We start from the raw sequence: 17129 nt of genomic DNA on the forward strand, positions 1-17129 counted from the left end.
ATGAAGGACCTGAAATATCATAGAATACATTCTTCCCAATAGCTTGGTGAAGGTCGGCGCTCCAGCTAGGTTGTGCCGTAGTCTCCAAATATCCACCCCAGAGAAGTACTAGATTATATAAATTTTTGAGGAAGCTCTTGTGGCAGATAAAGGCATTGATAGTGCCTAATGCCTCTTCGCGGCTCCAAGAAACTATAGGTGGCACTTTAATGATGGTTGAAGGAGGTAATCAACATCTACATCCATGGTACAAACATAAACAAACAAAAAACATAGCTAACATATAATTCTGGTTCGTAAGTCCATTAATTATGTTCTAAGATAGTACACCCCATATATTATTATATACACCCTCCTTTCCATTTCATATTTAAATCAATAGAGGTCAGCTCTGTATTTTGGAGTAGCGAATAAAGCATAGACATATAAAAATATGTCTAATAAAAATATTCTTATATGTCTATGAATTATGGAATAAAGTGTCAGCTTCTGCAGGGGGTATTCATGTATTTTTTTTATATTTTAAATTCATTGTTTACACCGTTAGAAGAAAGTAAAAAATGTAAATACCGCTTAAAAATACTCTATTTAAGTATAAAAAAGTATTTAAAATACATTATAATTTTGAGATATTTAAACGCAGTTTTTGGCGCTCTCTGTTGATGACGTATAAGTACGTGATCTGTCAATTGGTGACAGTTCAATGTATAATTTACACTTTAAAAAAATGAATTTACAACACCGTTTTCTAATAAAAGCCGTAGAATAGGATAATTTAATGAAATACCATATAAAATGTAAGTAATTAATATTATAAAGTATGTCAACAAATTTGACAAGCCCGTACTTTGATGTCACGTCCGCATAAAAATTTGAATTTCCGTTTTAGAAATTTTCAAACGCCCTAATTGAATTTGTACTTTTATTAATTAATTTTAAGTAATTAAAAAGATACTAATTACTAAAATATTGGTTTAGTTGAAATGTCCAGTCAATAAAGTTACGGAAGAAAAATATTTGAACCAAATTTAAATTTCATGAATATTCCCTATTCACCATAATTTAAAATTTCATTGCATTAAAGTTTAAATAACTAAACTAAGTTTAAAATTTTCATAAGCTGATCAACACTGCAAATTTCCATGATAATATTATTTAACCATTTACAATCATTATAACCTAAAAATTTTACAGCTATTGTCAGTGTTATCGAGGGTGTTTAGTACAAAATACTACCCTTATATCATAAAGAATACAAAAATTTCAAAATTAGGATGAGAGAATAATAAAACTTCTTTAGCAGAGCACCGTGCAAACGCACCCTCCCCATACATTCGTTCGGTGCAGTGTGAACTTCGTGCAAATAAATGCAGGAATAAAAAACACTATTAAACTTTTATTATACATTTTTATTGCTGTTAAACTCAATTAATTAAGGTTTCTTCCTAATTATAATTTGCCAGATGAAAAGAAAACTTTTTAAAAGTATAGTTATGATTAAAGTAGTAATATTTCGATAAAGTATTTATCCATCCAACAAACCTGAAAATGACAGAAGATCACAACAATGAAAATGAGAGTGACAAGACTGATGAAGATAATCAAGTAGATGAAAATGAATTTGATGCCTTATATGCCGTTTACAAAACGAAACGTGAAAATGAGGATACAAATACGAAAATATATATAGTATTTGTATTTCTTCGAATATTAATGACTTTATTACCCCAATCGGGTTATATTCATCCAGATGAATTTATTCAGTCTATTGAAGTCGTTGGAGGTAAAATTTTTGTACAGTTTTACAAACTACATCGATTACAAATAATTACGCAGATTAATAAATTACCCTGCATCGCGAGCATTCAGTTTTTAGAATAATGGACCAATGGAATAGCATAATTCATGCGAAACAACCTGTTTTATCCTCTTTTAATTTGTAGAGGAATGATTTTTATTTTAAGTTACCAGGTAGTTCAATCTTGGTAAAAAAAACAAAATATCGAATTGGCCTTTTGCAAGAGTGATTTAATACCTTCTCAAAAATTTAATTTCCTGTGGATTTTACTAATATTTCTGAAATTCCTAAAAGAAATTCCTCATAATTAGCGTATAAAACATTCAGAGTTTATTATGCTCTCTTCTTTTGATTTTTCTAAAAACTAACTGAATTTTCGATTTACGTTTAAATTGAAACAAAATTTGTATGGAAGAGAGAATTGCACTTTCCTGCGATCAAAGATAAAACTACATTATTTAAGTTACGATAAGCAATTTCTATCATTTTTGAATTAGTAACTTTTCCATTGTAAGGTCGACTGAGAAAACTATAATTATAACTTCTATTCAGACAAATTATATTCAGAACAGAAATATCGATCATACCTTCCACGAAAGAAATTTTTGGTAAATATTTAATCTTAAAAATATCGTTTTCAGGTTCAATTCTCAATGCAGATGTAGAATTCCCATGGGAATTCAATCGGACGAATCCAGTACGGAGTATATTCATACCAGGAATAGTCCATGGAGTTCCAATATGGTGTTTAAAACAATTAAATCGACTATTCGAATATATATTTGATATAAATATACTCACGCCTTACTCGTTAATAGTATTTCCACGATTAACGCTATGTATAGCTTCATTTATTATTGATTACGCTTTATACGATATTTGTCGTATTTATTCCCGTCCATATCATGCAAAGTTAACGATTTTAGCCAGCTCATATGTTATGTTAGTATACGCAACGCGTACATTTTCCAATACAATTGAAATGGTATTATTTTCAATTTTAATATGGATGATTGCAATTTGTATTTACGATCATCAATTAATCGTAAAATTTCGTGCACAGTTTTTACGTATTTCTAATGGTTTGGAAACACCACGTAGTCGTGTAAAACATTTAAAAATTTTAAAATTAATTGAAAGTTTAAATTTACAACATTGTTTTCTAATAGCGTGTATCGCTGTTATTGGTTGTTTTAATCGACCCACGTTTGTTTTATTTGGAGTGGGTCCATTATTTTTCTGGATACATCGTGGACTAAGTTCTGAATATATTACAGTTAAAGATGTTCATACACGAATGTTAATGTTTTTATTAAGTGCCGTACCGTTAATTTTGTTAATTATTATTGTTGATTCATCCTATTTTGGATATTTAACTGGTCCAGAAATTATGAATTTAGATATATCCTTGAAAAATTTTGTTTTTCCACCATGGAATTTTTTGAAATATAATATGAATGTTAATAATTTGGCGAAACATGGAATACATCCAAAATATGTGCATTTTTTGGTGAATATGCCTTTGTTGTTTGGATGTTTGGCATTTGTGATGGGACGATCGTTATTAATGAACGCTATTAAGTAAGTTTGAATGTTTTAGTTCTTAAGAACAGCACAATCCAGTTGAAAATTAATTTATTGCTGTACTATGTCGTATAAAATAGAAAAATATGATTATCTGGTTATAAACGGACCTCTTGTATGATCTTTCTCTTATCTCAGGCTGCTCGCCCGTCAAAAACTGACCACCTCTTTCCTACTCACTAAAACTTTGATTTTACAAGGGATTCTAACGAAGAATCTAATTCTTTACATTCGATTACCGGACATTCTATCTATTCTATCACTCGGTTCTTTTTCCGTACGAGAAATGCAGAATGACTATTCCCAGGTTCATGATATTCAATTCAAAAAAATTGAGATTGATAGTTTAATTCTAAAATACGTCTAGAAAATTGTCATATTTACTTAGAAAAGGTTCTAACACAAAACTTAAGTAAGCTTATCAGAGCCGACAAAATTGTTGACGTTTCAAAAAATGTAAAAAGAATTTTTTAATATTTTGATCCTCGCGAAATCTCTTAAATTTTCTCCCATTTTTGTCCGAAAATGTATATTAGATATCCCTTTCCTTTGATTTAGCATAATCTTACGATCTAGCATATTTACGATTTACGATGGAATATCATATAATTTTTTAGTTTGGGTCAGATTTACAAAAACACCAAAGATAGTGCAACAATCAATCAATTTTCAGCCGAATTGAAAATTAATTCGTTCATTCAAATCAAATAAGGGGCTAAACAGACGTTTGCAAGGCTTCATTGCAACATATTACAGAGCTTTTCAAAGAAAATTAGTTTGTATACTTATGGTTACAAAAATTTTGTTGTAGCCTCGCGGATTATCGCTATATTTAAAATATTTTTAATTTTTGTTTTCAGATTTGTACAAAATCCTAAGCTTCAAGGATACAATCGTGCGATCGATATAGATAATTTTATGCGTGTCACATTAATTTCACCGCTAGTTTTACTATCATGGTTCCCACATCAAGAACCACGATTTATAATTCCAATAATTTTACCGTTAATATTTTTATATGGTGATGAATTATATGATATTATGTCAAAAACATCATTTATGAATACGTTATTTCGATTATGGATGTTATTCAATTTTTTGATGACCATTTTTTATGGATTTATTCATCAGGGTGGTGTTTATCACTTATCAAATTTCGTGCACAATGAAATTAACACATCACCTTTAAATACAACATTCCATTTAGTTTTGAGTCATACATACAGCTATCCACGAATTTTATTAAACCAGCCCGACACTAATATTATTTTTCGATCAACGACTGGTGCATATTTTCAGAAGAAACGTCGTGTTTATTATTATGAACAACAAAGTCAACCAGTATCGAATTTAGTTGATAAAGTGAATATTATTTACAATACGTATAAAAGTTCATCCACACCCTTTAAAATATTTATCTGTTTACCAAGTTTACTTGGACATGAATTTGAAACAAATATTCGACAAAATGATAATTTTATCTTATCTTATATTGATAGTTTATTTCCACATTTAAGTATTGAATCAATCACAACACCTGATGTATGGGGTTTGGCCAAATATGAAACGTTACATTATAAATTGTTATCAATTATTTCCAAATTTGAAAATATTCTTAGTCTGAATGTTTATAGTATCTCATATATGGGGGAAATTAGTTAAATTAGAATGATGTATATGTTTAAGGTAGTTTGACCGTAAATCCACTTTTCTTAAGAATTTTATGATATTGAAATAGTATTAATCAAGATATATTTAATCATTCAGATTGATCACCTTTCGTATCACAATCACTATTGTGATGAGAGAAAATGTGTTTACGTGTGAAAAAGCACTAATAGGGAATATTCATGAAATTTAAATTTGGTTCAAATATTTTTCTTCTGTAACTTTAATGATTGGACATTTCAATTAAACCATTATTTTAGTAATTAATATCTTTTTAATCACCTAAAATTAAGTAATAAAAGTACAAATTCAGGGAGGGCATGTTGAAAAGATTTAAAAATAAAAGAACAACAACTTATCAATATTTAGTTGTGCGTGTATTAAGTTTATGTATACAAACTACGTATGTGTATTATGTACAGAAACATTACCTGTCACAAATTGTGGACGTATATATGCGCAAATTGTTAAGAACTTGACTATTATGACCAAACTACCTTAAATAAAAATTTTCTAGATTTAATTTAAAATGAATAATTAATTTGTTTTGTTTTAATATGCTTTGAGGCGTTTTTCCATTTTTCGTGTAAAAATGGATAAAAAATGTCTGTCAGTGAAATTCTTATAATATCCATACTAAAACAGAGAATGTTGTATTTTAAAACATTTTTCCAAAGCTTACATTTTCTGTAAATACTTTAAGAATAGCCTTTTTTTGCCAAAGATAATCATAAAAAAAGTTTTCATCAGTTAAATTATTTTTTATCTAAATGAAATTCAAATATTTAACTTAAGAATAAGATTTATTTTAGAAATATTATCAGCTATTGAAGCTTCTATTCCAATTTCATCCAAGCTTTAGGTATTTTTTCACATAATGCTTGACTACACATTAAAAAAATTGTACAAACAGAAAATAACGCATTTAATCTTATGCCTGGTGATATTATTATTATTATAGCAAATTAGCTGGAGCCATGTATATGACAAACATCACACAACACCAGGATTGCCAGATTGTGCTATTTTTCCTGAATTAGGCTTTTTTATATACTTGAGTTACTTTAAAAAATGTTTGTGCTACAAAAATTTTCACTTTGAGTACCAAATCAGGACCTTTTTCATCAAAGATGGGACTACTTGATAGAAATTTTTCTGACATCCCAACAATATTACAATTTCTTTTAATTATCCTCGGATAACGCTCCGATAACCTGTCATGTGGCCATTGTGTTTATCATTTTCCTTTCAATTATTACATAATTCGAAATATTCATAATTCGGACAATGGTCGCCATAATTATAAAAAATTGAATTTTTGATCTCACAAATTGAATTCTTACTAGCCCATATGTTCATTCTATGATGTTTGTCATACAATGTGGCCCCTCCTTTACATGTAAATAGAATAATTTATAATAAACATATTTATAAAATTTATTTTGAAAACCATTTACTCTTCTACTATAATAACTCCGCCCCGTCCTTTTGTTTTACTTTCTCTAATGTTGAAACCATCATATAAAAGAATTTTACTAGCCTTAGAGAACAGCACACGCTTTTTTACGCATAAACTTGCAATTCAATTTTTACTAAACTGTTCGAAAGAAAAACCCGAGGTCGAATATTTAAATTTTTTTATTGAATAAATTATGGTACATAAATTTGTTTCACATAACAATCACTAACTTCAACAAATAATAAAGTATTTTAAAAATACTTGCTATGAAATTGTGCGTAATAAACTATTTAATATGAATCCCTTTGGAAATATTCACGTTCAATACGTTGTGCTAGTTCAACTAATGATGGAAATTGTCTTACAATTGGTGCAAATTGACTATTTGGTAATGATGTTGTAATCACAGTAAATAAATGACCAAATACAAGTGCATCCAATTCAGAAGGTCTGAAACAAAAAAAATAACAACAGAAATATTTAAACCCTTTACTCTTTTATCAAATGTACAGAAAAAGTATTAAACAAGAGCTATTCGAGGAAATTTCTTGTCGACCATACCGCATGTACTCTTCAGAACTTTAAAAAAAAAATTCGAAAGAGATTCGTTGAGGATGTTAAAAGATTCAGGCAAATATGTCTGGCAGAAAAGCAAGTGGTCAGGGATTTTTTTGACAGCACTTTGAAAAACACGAATTATTCCCTGGGGGGGGGGGGGGGATATGACACATAGAAATTCGAGGAACCTTACAGGGCGACTTGGAACATTACCTACTATCATATTTAAGGCTCAGCAGACGGTTACCATGACCATCAGTAAATCATATGTACATCTCTCTAACTATACGGGAAACAATGCAAAAAGAGCATACTTATTCTACATGAGTAAAGAAAAATACTAGCTTGAATGATTTAAAATTATCTGTAAGTAATTTAATTTCATCAAATAAAGTATACTTACTTAGAGCCAAAGAAATACTCTTTATCATCCAAACGGTCTGATAACGATCTACAACACTGTTCAACTTCCTGATAAACTTCTTCAATCGTTTTATTATAATATTTTACAGCCTTTAAGTGTTTAATGACAGCTGCTCTCTTCGACCTAGTCTGTATGTGATTCAAAGGCCATGGATAAACTGAACTGTAACGTGGTTTAGTCACTTTGTTATATGTATCTTCATCCACCCAGCATACATATAGCTAAAATGATCATAATATTATAATTACCAATGAAATTTTATTAACTATACATCCATAATTTACCGAATCAAAGAATGGCTACGGTAAGCCCATTTTGACTTGATTATTGGGACTGTGTATAGCCACAGGTAGGCCATTTTACTGTACTCGTTTGAAATTTACAAGAGAACAGTTCATACGGGTGGTGGGACTCTTTACAGGACACTGTCGATTGAACTACCACCTTCATAACATGGGGATCTTTGAGGATCCCACTCTCTCTTCCGGAGACGTTTCGCTTTCGGGTAAAAGGTTATTCTAAAGAAGGGCACAGACGACCCCTTGGTCTAGGTGCTAGGGATCCAACGCCATCGAAGTAAGTGGAGCTGTGTAAGCTATCGTACAATAAAAGAAAAATACAATTCAGTAATTAAGAAGCCCTATTAGATAAACTTGCATTCTCCGGAGATAATAGCTCCAACCTATTAGGGTTGTTCGTTGTCGGAAGATCTTTTCTGATGTATATTTTTTACACTGAATCGAACGGAAATGATTTGAGGCCGAATCATGGTTGAGTATGATGGTTTTGTAAACATTACTTAAATAATAACATTACTTAAGTTGATCTCAAAACTGAATTAAGGACGTTTGCTTAATGTTTTCATATATTATCTTTGATATATACATTAGGGCGTTATAAAATCAACTTTTGGAGATATTGTGTACGTACATTCGTTATGGAAGAAAAAAAAAAATATGTATACCTCACTATTGCCCAATACAAAGTTTATTAATGAAATGTACGCTTTCATATCATTCTTTTGGGAATCATCGAAATTGGTAGTCAATGAAATGCCTTTATTCTCAACAAAAGAAACAATAGGCTCTAATTCGGGTATAACATATTTTCCACATTTAATGAATGGTACAGTTCCTGATGGTGACATAAATTCAGCATTTGCTCGTGACTCAATTTGATATGTTAAGCCACACATTCGAAGATATGCTTGAACTGCTAGACAATTTGCATTGTCTGGTAATAAAATTTGCTCCACTTCATATGGTTGATATAGTTTTACGTCAGCTGGCCATGGTTCTTGCCCTAAACGATAGAAGGAAATATTACTGTAGGTAAAAAACGGCAATATTTTTTGATAACCTATATGTTTTAAATTTTCATAAACGATTTATAAAAGCTAATATATATACCTCCAATTTCTAAAGCAATTGATTCAGCTAACAATGGTGATGGCATAATTTTATTTAAATAATTATAATTAATTTATAATAATCCTTTTCTCGGTGAAAAAGTTATACGACATCTATGAACCTACAACTATAATATATTAATATAAAAAGAAGCGCGATTTTATTATTATTAATTTAATTATCTAACTATACTTATGTTAAAAAACTGAATTCAATTGACTAAAAACTAGCTAGAAAAAAAAAATGCTAAAGAAAATCTTCCAAATTACCAATATCCTTTTTCTTCAATGGTAATTCACCCATTTTTTTATCAGAAAAGCAGAATTAAAATATTTTATGTTAAGGCGTTTTTATTAAAATTAATTTGAATTAACTTAAATTTATTAAAGGCACGTAGTGTTGAAAATGGAATTTATTTTAAATATTTGCTTCTGTAATCCATCATTATTTTGTTTATAAATGTATTTTAGAATGCTAGATCATCATTGTATTAATTTTACGTACATTCCTTATAGGCTTTGAGTCAGCGTGGAATTTTTTTTGAAACTTTGGGAAAACTTTGTCCTAATGTCCCTATCAAAAGTCTCACTTCGCTAAAAGGCCAATAATGGGTCATTTCCGAGTAATTTTTATTCCAATATTAAACATATATAAGTCTCTCGCTTAAACATTGGAGCTTAAAATACTCGGAAATGGTTCATTATTGGTTTTTTTCGTTACATTGAGATTATTTTTCATATGAATTTGAGAAGACTTTTGTCTAAAGTTATGAAAAAAATCCACCGAGAGCTAAAACCCATGACCTACGATGTGTTATATTTAGTTAGATGGGGTTAGGTAGCATTTACATTATGATATGATGAAAAATGTTGAATTTATTAATTTTAATTTATTGGTTCAAATTATTTAAATAATTTGACCAGAAGCCTCCATAGTTCAAATCCAGTTTCTTGTGTAGTACACTATACAGTGCTGCTCTCTGATGAATGAAGAAAGAATATGTTTATATAGATTGAAACTTCCTTTCTCATTTAAATTCTAGAGAGTAAAAATGTCGAAGAGAGGTATGTGATTATTAAAATCTTTAAATATTTATTTCATCAATTTGTTTAAAACATTAATATTAATATCAAACTAATTTAAAATGGTTTTTATAAATTGTCTTCACAAAATTTTTGTGAATAATGTTTTAAAAGTGTTTTATTTATATTTTGACATGTGTGTAAAAAAATTGTTTTTATTTTAGGACGTGGTGGTTCAGCCGGAGCTAAATTCCGAATTTCTCTCGGTCTTCCTGTTGGAGCCGTTATAAATTGTGCGGATAATACAGGTAAGAAATAATTTTTTATCAAATTTGATGCTTTTATTTAACCTAAGTAATCCAACCTAAAATTTCATATGTGTGCTCTAGCATCAAGTTTAAAGAAATTTTTGGTTTTTATAAATAATTAGTCAATAATCATTACGTTTGGTGTTTTAAAACTTTCTGATAACAATTTGAGCTTACTTAATCAGTCTGATGTACATAAATTTTGGTACTATTGAAATATTTTGATGTGTACGATGAAAATTCAGTTTTCAAAATATGAGTTTACTTTTCGCTAAAGCCTACTTTTATTAGCGTTAGGAAATTAAAGGATTGATTGATGAAACCAAATCTAATATTTATCAATTTTAAGCTACCAAATTAAAAATGTTTCTTGAATTCAGAAAAACACACATTGTCGCAATTTCCCAAACGATTAAATGTTTCAGGCTCATCAAAATGAATATTATAGTAAGTTAACTGCCAATGTTTCTTTTCGAAACCTGAATTATGGCAGCCAGCTTTTATTTTTTTAACCTCCCACTAATAATTGAAGTTGTTGCGATTTGTTAATAAATTGTCAACAGATTAAAAGTATCCAAACTCTAGAGCCAAAGCTGGAGCCAGAGATAATAGTACATTTGCCTTTATAAAAATCCCACTATTAAAAAATCTCGTTGATACTTAAAAAATTAAATAGGTACACATTGGAAAAGTTTTACCTTACCTAAATAATAAACTACTGTCATAATATACAGTGTGACCCCGGATAGACGTAACTATACTTGTAAATTTTCTTATTTTGCATTTTAAGAAAAAAAGTCATTCTTTATAAGAAGTTTTGCTTATTATGAAAAGTATGTAGGTATATTTAAAACTTCTTAATAATGTAAGGGGTAGCCAAAAATTTGATATCACTATTTTTTTTTTTGGTAAACTACCCTTCGTTTTTATAAGTTGACAAAATGTTACTAAAAAAAGTAACTCGAAATTAACAATTATGATTCTATACCAAATATCAAGAAGATCTTTCCAACTTTGTTTATCCGAGAAAATCAATTTTCTGTTTTATTTTCCACAAATAAATACACTTTCGGATAGTACAAGTTAATTGATTTATTATTATTTTCTTTGTTACGTTTTTTTATAATTGGAGCTTTTGTTCAAATAAAAAATGATGCTATAATTAAAGTACACGGATCTTCTTGATATTTTGTATAGAGCCATAATTGTTAATTTCGAGTAACTTTTCTTAGTAACATTTCGCCAACTTATAAAAAAGAAGGGTAGTTTACCAAAAATAAAAATAGTGATTCCAAATTTTTGGCTACCCTGTACATTATTAAGAAGTTTTAAATATACCTACATACTTTTCAGAATAAGCAAAACTTCTTAAAAAGAATGACTTTTTCTTAAAATGCAAAATAAGGAAATTTACAAGTATAGTTACCTCTATCCGGGGACACACTATATAATTAGTGAAATACGTTCTTCATTTAATTCACTGTGTGTGGAGCTATACATATTTTTGCGTAGATAGTCTTATTTAGGTTTTGCTCAATTAAATTTCGATTGCTTTTTTTTTTTTTGCAAATATTAATCTAATTATATTTTTATTTTTTTATAGGAGCAAAAAATCTATATGTTATCGCTGTACAAGGTATTAAAGGTCGCTTAAACAGATTACCAGCTGCTGGATCTGGTGACATGATTGTAGCAACTGTCAAAAAAGGTAAACCAGAACTCCGGAAAAAGGTAATGCCAGCAGTGGTTATTCGACAACGTAAACCATTCAGAAGGAAGGACGGTGTTTTTATATATTTTGAAGATAATGCTGGTGTTATTGTAAACAACAAAGGTGAAATGAAAGGATCAGCTATCACAGGACCCGTTGCAAAAGAATGTGCAGATCTTTGGCCAAGAATTGCATCAAATGCAAGCAGTATTGCTTAAGAATTTTGTTATTTAAGTGATTATATATTAAATAATATTTGTTTATAAGCGGTACTGTAAAAAATTATAAAAATAAAAAGATCACTTGCTTGATCACCAAAAAAAAGGAGATTCTTTAACAACTTTTTTTTAATTCCTTAATTAACAACAAACCACTTAGTCATGGTGGCTTTGGTTAGCGGCTGGCTACACCTGAAAAACTCATGAAGAAATAAGGGTGGGCAAATATCAAAATAACCAGTTGTTAAACCGTTCGACGGTGGTGGATTTAAACGTCAGGAGAATGTTAATTGTTCTGCTTAATTAATCAGTGTAAAAACTTGTCAAGAATTAAATGACTATATCAGCTTAGTTCCAAATTATTTTGGAGTGTATTTTTATTTTTCTCTGTTATCCCATGCGCAACTAAATCTGTATGTAATCCGTGGCTGGCTGACTGATTGATCTATTAACACATAGCTCAAACCACTGGACAGAATTGGCAAGGTATCAAAAGGCAATGTTTCCATGCTTACAAACGAATCAAAAACACTTAAAGAAGGCTTTGAGCATACTTTCAGCATGCGTCTAGTTAACAGCGAATAGAAAGTAAGCACAATGATACCCTGCCTCTTCCCCCTGAGTGAGACTCTCCACACTCGGTTATACTCCATCCCCTTTAAAATATTCCTATGTCCATGGTATGGATCCTAATCTTGCTGTGAAAAGAAAAAAAAACATTATAAACTGACAAACACATATACAAATTTACAAGTAGTTTTATTGAGATTTTTTAATTACAATTAAAAATTTTTTATATAATTCTTCAAATGAGATTCTCGGTAAATATTTCATTTAATTCATCAGTAATTCATTTATGTGCAGTTAAAGTACTTCTTCAGTAAATGTTTCACAAACTTTTTATATAAAATTTGGTTTTATTTAGTGTGATTTATTCGTTTTTGTTGAATTAAAGATTTCTTCCAACCAAATGTTTCATCACAATCTTCACATGAAAAAGTTACGTAAGTGTTGAATTAAATAGGGAATATTCATGAAATTTAAATTTGGTTCAAATATTTTTCTTCCGTAAGTTGAATGACTGGACATTTCAACTAAACCACTATTTTAGTAATTAATATCTTTTTCATTACTTAAAATTAATTAATAAAAGTACAAATTCAGTGAGTGCATTTAAAAATTTCTACGGGCTTGTCAAATTTGTTGACATACCGTATGATATTAATTACTTACATTTTATATGGTATTTCATTAAATTATACTAATCTACGGCTTTTTATTAGAAAACTTAATAATAACGAGTGTAAATTCTGTGTTGTAAATTCATTTTTTTTTAAGTGTAAATTATACATTGAACTGTCACCAATTGACAGATCACGTACTTATACGTCATCAACAGAGAGCGCCAAAAACTGCGTTTAAATATCTCAAAATTATAATGTATTTTAAATATTTTTGTACACTTAAATACAGCATTTTTAAACAGTATTTATATTTTTTACTTTGTTATAACGGTGTAAACAATGAATTAAAAATATTAAAAAAATACATGAATATTCTCTATTACCTTTCGAAGTAAATTTTTTTTTCATAATCTTCATACGAACAAAATTATTTTCCAGTGTGAGTTCTTCGTAAGTGTCTATTTAAATTGCTTTTCAAACTAAATGATTTATCGCAATCTTTACATGAAAAAGGTTTTTCTCCAGTATGAATTCTTAAGTGTTGAATTAAATGGTTTCTTACAGTAAATGATTTATCACAATCTTTACATGAAAAAGGTTTTTCTCCAGTGTGAACACGTAAGTGTTTATTTAAATTGCTTTTCAAACTAAATGATTTATCGCAATCTTTACATGAAAAAGGTTTTTCTCCAGTATGAATTCTCAAGTGTTGAATTAAATTGCTTCCGTCAGTAAATGATTTATCACAATCTTTACATGAAAAAGGTTTTTCTCCAGTGTGAATTCGTAAGTGTTGAATTAAATGGCATTTTTGAGTAAATGATTTATCGCAATCTTTACATGAAAAAGGTTTTTCTCCAGTATGAATTGGTAAGTGTTGAATTAAATGGCTTCTTTCAGTAAATGATTTATCACAATCTTTACATGAAAAAGGTTTTTCTCCAGTGTGAACACGTAAGTGTTTATTTAAATTGCTTTTCAAACTAAATGATTTATCGCAATCTTTACATGAAAAAGGTTTTTCTCCAGTATGAATTCTTATGTGTTGAATTAAATTGCTTCTTACAGTAAATGATTTATCACAATCTTTACATGAAAAAGGTTTTTCTCCAGTGTGAATTCGTAAGTGTTGAATTAAATGGCATTTTTGAGTAAATGATTTATCACAATCTTTACATGAAAAAGGTTTTTCTCCAGTGTGTACTCGTAAGTGTTTATTTAAACTGTTTTTCAAACTAAATGATTTATCGCAATCTTTACATGAAAAAGGTTTTTCTCCAGTATGAATTCTTAAGTGTTGAATTAAATGGCTTCTTTCAATAAATGATTTATCACAATCTTTACATGAAAAAGGTTTTTCTCCAGTGTGAACTCGTAAGTGTTGAATTAAATTGCTTTTATAAGTAAATGATTTATCACAATCTTTACATGAAAAAGGTTTTTCTCCAGTATGAATTCTTAAGTGTTGAATTAAATGGCTTCTTTCAATAAATGATTTATCACAATCTTTACATGAAAAAGGTTTTTCTCCAGTGTGAACTCGTAAGTGTTGAATTAAATTGCTTTTATAAGTAAATGATTTATCACAATCTTTACATGAAAAAGGTTTTTCTCCAGTATGAATTCTTAAGTGTTGAATTAAATGGCTTCTTTCAATAAATGATTTATCACAATCTTTACATGAAAAAGGTTTTTCTCCAGTATGAATTGGTAAGTGTTGAATTAAATGGCTTCTTTCAGTAAATGATTTATCACAATCTTTACATGAAAAACGTTTTTCTCCAGTATGAATTCTTAAGTGTTGAATTAAATTGCTTCTTACAGTAAATGATTTATCACAATCTTTAAATGAAAAAGGTTTTTCTCCAGTATGAATTGGTAAGTGTTGAATTAAATGGCTTCTTTCAGTAAATGATTTATCACAATCTTTACATGAAAAGGGTTTTTCTCCAGTATGAATTCTTAAGTGTTGAATTAAATTGCTTCTTACAGTAAATGATTTATCACAATCTTTACATGAAAAAGGTTTTTCTCCAGTGTGAACTCGTAAGTGATGAATTAAATTGCTTTTCAAACTAAATGATTTATCACAATCTTTACATGAAAAAGGTTTTTCTCCAGTGTGAATTCGTAAGTGTCCAATTAAACTGTTCTTTTGAGTAAATGATTTATCGCAATCTTTACATGAAAAAGGTTTTTCTCCAGTATGAATTCGTAAGTGTTGAATTAAATTGCTTCTTACAGTAAATGATTTATCACAATCATTACATGAAAAAGGTTTTTCTCCAGTATGAATTGGTAAGTGTTGAATTAAATGGCTTCTTTCAGTAAATGATTTATCACAATCTTTACATGAAAAAGGTCTTTCTCCAGTGTGAACTCGTAAGTGTTGAATTAAATTGCTTTTCAAACTAAATGATTTATCACAATCTTTACATGAAAAAGGTTTTTCTCCAGTGTGAATTCTTAAGTGTCCAATTAAACTGTTTTTTTGAGTAAATGATTTATCGCAATCTTTACATGAAAAAGGTTTTTCTCCAGTATGAATTCGTAAGTGTTGAATTAAATGGGTTTTTTGAGTAAATGATTTATCACAATCTTTACATGAAAAACGCATTTCCCCAGTGTGAATTAGTTTGTGTGCTTTTAAATAAGATAGCTGAGCATATGCTTTTTGACAAATATCACATGAAAAAAGTTTGTCTCCATTGTGATTTCGTTGGTGTAGAATTAAAGATCTCTTCAAAACAAATGTTTTACCACAATCTTCACATGAATAATTCTTTTCTTCATTATGAATTCGTCGATGAATAATTAGACTTCGTTTAGTTTCAAATGTTTCATGACAATCACTGCATGAAAAAAATTTGTTTTCGTTGTCATTTTGTAAATATTCTAAATCATTTTCATCGTTCTTAATAATTAATTCAGTGTGTAATTGTTGTTCAAGTTTAATATTTTCATAATTGTCCATCAACAATTGTTCATTTAAATTTATTTTGGTATTTTTTGTTGCAACACTCTCTTCTATTATTTCGTCTTTAATAAATTCAGGTTCTATTATTCCATTTTCTTCAAATATTTCATCTTTTATCATAAATTCAGTATTTAATTTGTTTTCTAATTTAATGTTTTTTTCATTGGTAAACAAATGATTATTTATTTCATTAATATAATTTTCCATTTTGTGTTTGTATTTTGATCACAATTCGTAATAAATGTTTACCTTACAACTAAATGGAGGTTACGTTGCACGTTTTGAAAATACAGAACACAGATTATAGTTTTTAATTTAAAACAGGATCTGCAACTCCCTGTAAAATTTTTATTATTTCCGTTCTCTGAAGTTGCCTTTCTCCAGGTGGCTCTACACGTTATATTCGTGTACGCCCATCTATTAGTTTTGATAATAACTTATCCTTTTCAATGGTTGTTGAGGAAACAATATTTTATATATTGTTATAAAATAAACAAAACGTCTTTCAAAATTCGTTTGCAAAGGTTTGCATTATAATTCGTTAAATTTCTTTGTGTGTATTCTCAATTGATTGTCTTTATTAACATTTTGTGGATTATTTGAATAGTGGCATTATTTAAGTATTTTGGCTGTTTTCATTATGCCCCTGTTCATTAACTAATTAGTGTAATTTAGTCGTTTTAGATGTGTTTATATTATTTTTCGATTTTTTTATGATATGTACTGAGTTTATTTTAGCGCTTTAATTGTGTTGATTACATTTGGGTAGTGTTTAATTGTGATTATAATTGACTATTAACGAAATAAAA

The 17129-nt window shown here is 28.8% G+C and overlaps 4 protein-coding genes and 1 long non-coding RNA gene across 5 annotated transcripts; 2 read left to right on the forward strand and 3 right to left on the reverse strand.

Moving 5' to 3' along the window:
- The first annotated feature begins 1337 nt into the window (after window positions 1–1337).
- Window positions 1338–5280, forward strand: LOC123300058 (GPI mannosyltransferase 4). Its single transcript, XM_044882529.1, has 3 exons — window positions 1338–1783; window positions 2440–3379; window positions 4243–5280. The coding sequence occupies exons 1-3, from the start codon at window positions 1549–1551 to the stop codon at window positions 5042–5044; spliced, it is 1977 nt and encodes a 658-aa protein (XP_044738464.1). The 5' UTR covers window positions 1338–1548; the 3' UTR covers window positions 5045–5280.
- Window positions 1389–1926, reverse strand: LOC123300060. The gene is made up of 2 exons (XR_006535367.1): window positions 1850–1926; window positions 1389–1542 (listed from the first exon to the last, which is right to left on the reverse strand). It is a non-coding gene; the product is annotated as an uncharacterized LOC123300060 (long non-coding RNA).
- A 1390-nt stretch (window positions 5281–6670) lies between the features above and the next one.
- Window positions 6671–9017, reverse strand: LOC123300059 (metaxin-2-like). Its single transcript, XM_044882531.1, has 4 exons — window positions 8901–9017; window positions 8456–8793; window positions 7471–7712; window positions 6671–6959 (listed from the first exon to the last, which is right to left on the reverse strand). Exons 1-4 carry the CDS (start codon window positions 8944–8946, stop codon window positions 6800–6802), a joined length of 786 nt encoding a protein of 261 aa, XP_044738466.1. The 5' UTR covers window positions 8947–9017; the 3' UTR covers window positions 6671–6799.
- Window positions 9018–9872: 855 nt separating this feature from the next.
- LOC123299949 (60S ribosomal protein L23) lies at window positions 9873–12521 on the forward strand. The gene is made up of 3 exons (XM_044882373.1): window positions 9873–9964; window positions 10147–10230; window positions 11834–12521. Exons 1-3 carry the CDS (start codon window positions 9952–9954, stop codon window positions 12157–12159), a joined length of 423 nt encoding a protein of 140 aa, XP_044738308.1. The 5' UTR covers window positions 9873–9951; the 3' UTR covers window positions 12160–12521.
- A 1249-nt stretch (window positions 12522–13770) lies between these two features.
- LOC123301056 (zinc finger protein 850-like) lies at window positions 13771–16224 on the reverse strand. The gene has a single exon (XM_044883784.1). The coding sequence runs from the start codon at window positions 15958–15960 to the stop codon at window positions 13771–13773; it is 2190 nt and encodes a 729-aa protein (XP_044739719.1). The 5' UTR covers window positions 15961–16224.
- Window positions 16225–17129: the final 905 nt, after the last annotated feature.

Source organism: Chrysoperla carnea, chromosome 5 (assembly GCF_905475395.1).
Source record: "Chrysoperla carnea chromosome 5, inChrCarn1.1, whole genome shotgun sequence".
Taxonomy (NCBI): domain Eukaryota; kingdom Metazoa; phylum Arthropoda; class Insecta; order Neuroptera; family Chrysopidae; genus Chrysoperla; species Chrysoperla carnea.

Excerpts from the sequence above, each read along its gene's own strand:
- LOC123300059 (XM_044882531.1), bottom strand. The coding sequence starts at position 8,946 with ATGCCATCACCATTGTTAGCTGAATCAATTGCTTTAGAAATTGGAG. Across the intron at positions 8,794-8,900 it reads AATTGCTTTAGAAATTGGAG|GGCAAGAACCATGGCCAGCT; the intron begins GTATATATATTA and ends TCTATCGTTTAG. Across the intron at positions 6,960-7,470 it reads GAGTATTTCTTTGGCTCTAA|ACCTTCTGAATTGGATGCAC; the intron begins GTAAGTATACTT and ends TTTTTGTTTCAG.
- LOC123300058 (XM_044882529.1), top strand. The coding sequence starts at position 1,549 with ATGACAGAAGATCACAACAATGAAAATGAGAGTGACAAGACTGATGAA. Across the intron at positions 1,784-2,439 it reads GTCTATTGAAGTCGTTGGAG|GTTCAATTCTCAATGCAGAT; the intron begins GTAAAATTTTTG and ends TATCGTTTTCAG. Across the intron at positions 3,380-4,242 it reads TTATTAATGAACGCTATTAA|ATTTGTACAAAATCCTAAGC; the intron begins GTAAGTTTGAAT and ends TTTTGTTTTCAG.
- LOC123301056 (XM_044883784.1), bottom strand. The coding sequence starts at position 15,960 with ATGCGTTTTTCATGTAAAGATTGTGATAAATCATTTACTCAAAAAACC.
- LOC123299949 (XM_044882373.1), top strand. Across the intron at positions 10,231-11,833 it reads AAATTGTGCGGATAATACAG|GAGCAAAAAATCTATATGTT; the intron begins GTAAGAAATAAT and ends ATTTTTTTATAG.